The sequence below is a fragment of the Macrobrachium rosenbergii genome, chromosome 3, assembly GCF_040412425.1.
Source record: "Macrobrachium rosenbergii isolate ZJJX-2024 chromosome 3, ASM4041242v1, whole genome shotgun sequence".
Taxonomy (NCBI): domain Eukaryota; kingdom Metazoa; phylum Arthropoda; class Malacostraca; order Decapoda; family Palaemonidae; genus Macrobrachium; species Macrobrachium rosenbergii.
Window position 1 is genome coordinate 41850185 of NC_089743.1, and position 3792 is coordinate 41853976.

A 3792-nucleotide genomic window follows, 5' to 3' on the forward strand; every position below is an offset into this window, starting at 1 on the left:
CTTTTCAGCCTTTGCTTTCAAGTTGGTAGTTCATATTGTCACCATCTTTGCAGAGTCAATGATATCATTTGCATACCTTTCAATGTCATTAAATCCAATGCTTAAGGTCTAGAAACCTTGATTAATTCTATAGGCCTATCATTCGGTTCTGGCTCTGGTCGCAAGCCAGCTCTCGCAAAAATCGCTTTAAGTGTTTTGTATCGCGCTGTAATCCGGATTACAGACCGGATTAAGGGGACTGGGCGGCTGTGTGTGTGTGTGTGTGTGTGTGTGTGTGTGTGTGTGTGTGTGTGTGTGTGTGTGTGTGTGAGATAGGGTCTAGGGGAGGGGATGGGAAGGGAGCAGAGCCTAAGGTTGTCGAATTGGGAACAGGATAAGCGGGCAGTCACCAAATCTCTCCCCTTCCGGGACCAAAAGTGGCCGATATTGATCTCAAGAGACCTGATGACTTTATGGCGACTTTATGGTGAGTTATTCGCCTTTATGAAGTCGCTGTCGTTGAGTGGTGTATACACAGATCCGCATTATCTTTCTGATCATCACCATAATATTACCAGAGAGGAAGTTCTTTTATTTTCTTTGCTTCTTCCTCTGTCCGTTGTTAATAATAACAATACTGAGGTGTTCTTGTAATAAGAAAATGAGTATGCGTATCTTGTAATAATATTCATTCACTAGTAAAATCTTCATATTAGTTCTTTAATATTCATCTAAATCTCTTTCTTTAACGGTAGGTGGGCAATGCGGCCCATTTTGCTCTACTATAGTTAATTAAAACCGTATGGAGTATTATAATTACCATAATGCGCATTACAACGTAAAACCAACCACAAGGAAGACGCCAATTTGCAAAGCAAGTTTCTACAATACAGAAGCGCTCATATTTAGCTGTATGTTACGAAAGATAGAAAGACAGATAGATAGAGATAGATAGATAGATGGATAGACATGTAAACGCCACTGGTCCAGGAACCTAGGCGGCCCTACAGTGAAGAGATATAGCGCACTTGTCTGCCGTATCATAATTGAGCGGGAAGACACACACACACACACACACACACATACATACAGGTGTGTGCTCTCAGTATCTCTCAGTATTAGCTCTTCCATTCCAGACCTCCAACCGTAAGCATACAGGAAACACTGCTCTTTCTGACGCCAGGAAACACTGCTCTTTCTGACGCCAGAAGACTGTGGTAATAACGTGTCCCTCCTTCATGCAAACCACAAACAAACATCTCTTGCTGAATGACAGAGTAACACAGAGATTACTCAAGAGAAACTTGTCTCTGTGCTGTATTTATCAACATGGTCCCCATCCAGCGGGTGATTACCTGAAGCAAGGTTACAATTGTAAAAAAAACAGTTTTCTTCTGTGGGAAGGTTTCACAAAACGAAATAAACAAATCCTGTCACAGAACAACAGCACATTGAAAACGACGATTCTGCATAAGCCTACTCAAGCAAGAAAACATTGACAGCAGGGTAATGAGCCAAAGAAGTCAGAGCAACAATATCTACGACCCAGTCCTTCCAAGAAGGGCCTTCATGGCGGCACATCACAGCACTGGAATTGACGAGAATCCCCCATCCTACGAGACCATGTATCCGGAAGTCTTTGATCAAGGAGCTGTTTCCACCGAGCAACCAAGGACTTCGGTGGCCCTTCAACCTACCGAGCTCCTCCGGGCCCTTGAAGCGAGCAAAGAAAGCGACAAAAAGAGCGAGAGGGCGGCTAAGCCTGGCAGCAGCAAGAACACGGAATCCGGCATCACCCACTGTCAGAAGGGAGGCCAAGTGAAGAATGAGACTAAAGGAAGCTTCCTAGAACACAGGCTGACGTTCAGCGAATTCTCCAAATCGACAAGAAAGAGGATCATCAACCAAGCGGCGGGGCTGAAGGAGAACTCCTCTGCAGCCTTGAGGTACGTAAACCTGTGTAGAGCCTCTCCCGTATTTCACTGTCATTTTCACTGGGATATTGCTGTTGCAGTAAGTATACAATTTATTGGTAATGGCACAAACAAAGGCCTAGTCCTACAAATAAAAACGAATGACATAAAAAGAAGCATTTAGTTCAATGGGTAACCAGCAAAATATCATGGCCAAGCTTTAGTTTGTATATATTATTTAAATATAATATATATATATATATATATATATATATATATATATATATATATATATATATATATATATATATATATATATTCAATTTATTCACTGTTGTAATTTTGTTACCAATTAGTTTATTAACGAATAGTTGACAAATACAAACCAAATTTTCATCATTCATACAAAAATTTGCAATTCCTGATCACTGAGAGCATAAGACTCCCCATGTCAATTAAAAGGAGCGTTAGCGTGCAAATTAAAATATCTTCATTTGTTATAAACTTTGGTTAGCAATTTGTTATTGGTAATTTCCTCAGAAATCTCTAAGAAGGCTCTTGGTTTAAATGGGTCATTATTAGTATTAGAAACTTCAAGTACTCTGGGATACATTGAATTAACAACGAATAATACACGTTATCTAATGATAAAAGATCATATACACACATGTATGTATATATATATATATGCATAAATATAATATATTTATCAATCAATCACTTCCTGTGGCACCCACGGGGATGCACAGGGCCTCGATGAACTCACACCACCACACTTTGTCCTGGGCTAACTCCTCAAGATCTCCCCAACACTCGTCACCTGTTTCCCGCCTCATTGTCTTTAACCACGTCTCCTTTGGCCTACCTCTACCTCTTCTACCAAGGGCAACCCACCCTGGTTTATCTCGTACTATTCCCTGTCTTCTGTACACATGGTGTAGCCACTTCCAGGTGTGAGAATCTAACATACTCATCGACCGGCTGCACCACCGTTACTTCTCTGAATTCTGTTATTTGATATCCTATCCCTCCAATTAATCCTAATATTCTTCTGAGAGCCTTATTTTCAAATGGCAAGAATTTATTATCCGAAGTCACTGTACCGTACCATGACTCATGCCCAAAAATCAAAATACTCCTAACCATTACCTTATAAATTTTGTATGCACACAAAAATTGCCATTATTCCAAATATTTTTAAGCATTCCCATTCCCTGATGAGCCTTTCTAATCTTGCCATAAATTTTGTGCTCAGAGAACCATCCTTATCTAAATAAGTACCTAAATATTTACACTTATCCACTGGCTTTACAACCAAACCTTCAATTAGACAATCCTGTGCATTTTCAATATTCATATTCATAATTTCAGTTTTTCCACTATTAATAACCAAACCAACCTTTCAACTTTCACTCACCAGACAATCCAACACACACTGCATCTTTTCTGGTTCCTCGCAGATCAAAACCATATCATCAGCATAATCCAAGTCAAGAAGTTTCACATTTTCTTCACAGAGTATACCTGCATGTTTCTCTTTTAACCCTCCTCATAACGTAATCCACGACCAATACAAACAACAGACGAGACAGAATGCCACCCTGATTCACACCAGACTTGACTTCAAAAGGATCACTCAAACACCCATCAACCATCACTTTACAAGATGTGCCCTCATGCATGTTTATGATAACCGTCACAAACTTTTCCGGCATTCCATAATGCCTCATGATTTTTCCCATAGTCCTTCTCGAAATACTATCAAAGGCCTTTTCAAAATCAACAAAACAAAGACTAACAGAGTTTTCATTTCATTTGCTTGCTGCATTAAATGCCTAACTATGAAGATCTGATCACTGCAACCCCGCCTCTTTCTAAAACCAGCCTGTTCATCCCTCAG

The 3792-nt window shown here is 40.0% G+C and overlaps 1 protein-coding gene across 1 annotated transcript in view; it reads left to right on the plus strand.

Annotated features, from left to right (window-relative positions):
- Positions 1–1111: 1111 nt before the first annotated feature.
- LOC136854585 (acid-sensing ion channel 1C-like) overlaps positions 1112–3792 on the plus strand; it is a 23923-nt gene continuing 21242 nt past the window's right edge. The window contains exon 1 of the mRNA XM_067130986.1: positions 1112–1925. Within this exon, the coding sequence (XP_066987087.1) occupies positions 1489–1925 (437 nt within the window). The 5' untranslated portion in view covers positions 1112–1488. The remainder of the gene's footprint in view (positions 1926–3792) is intronic.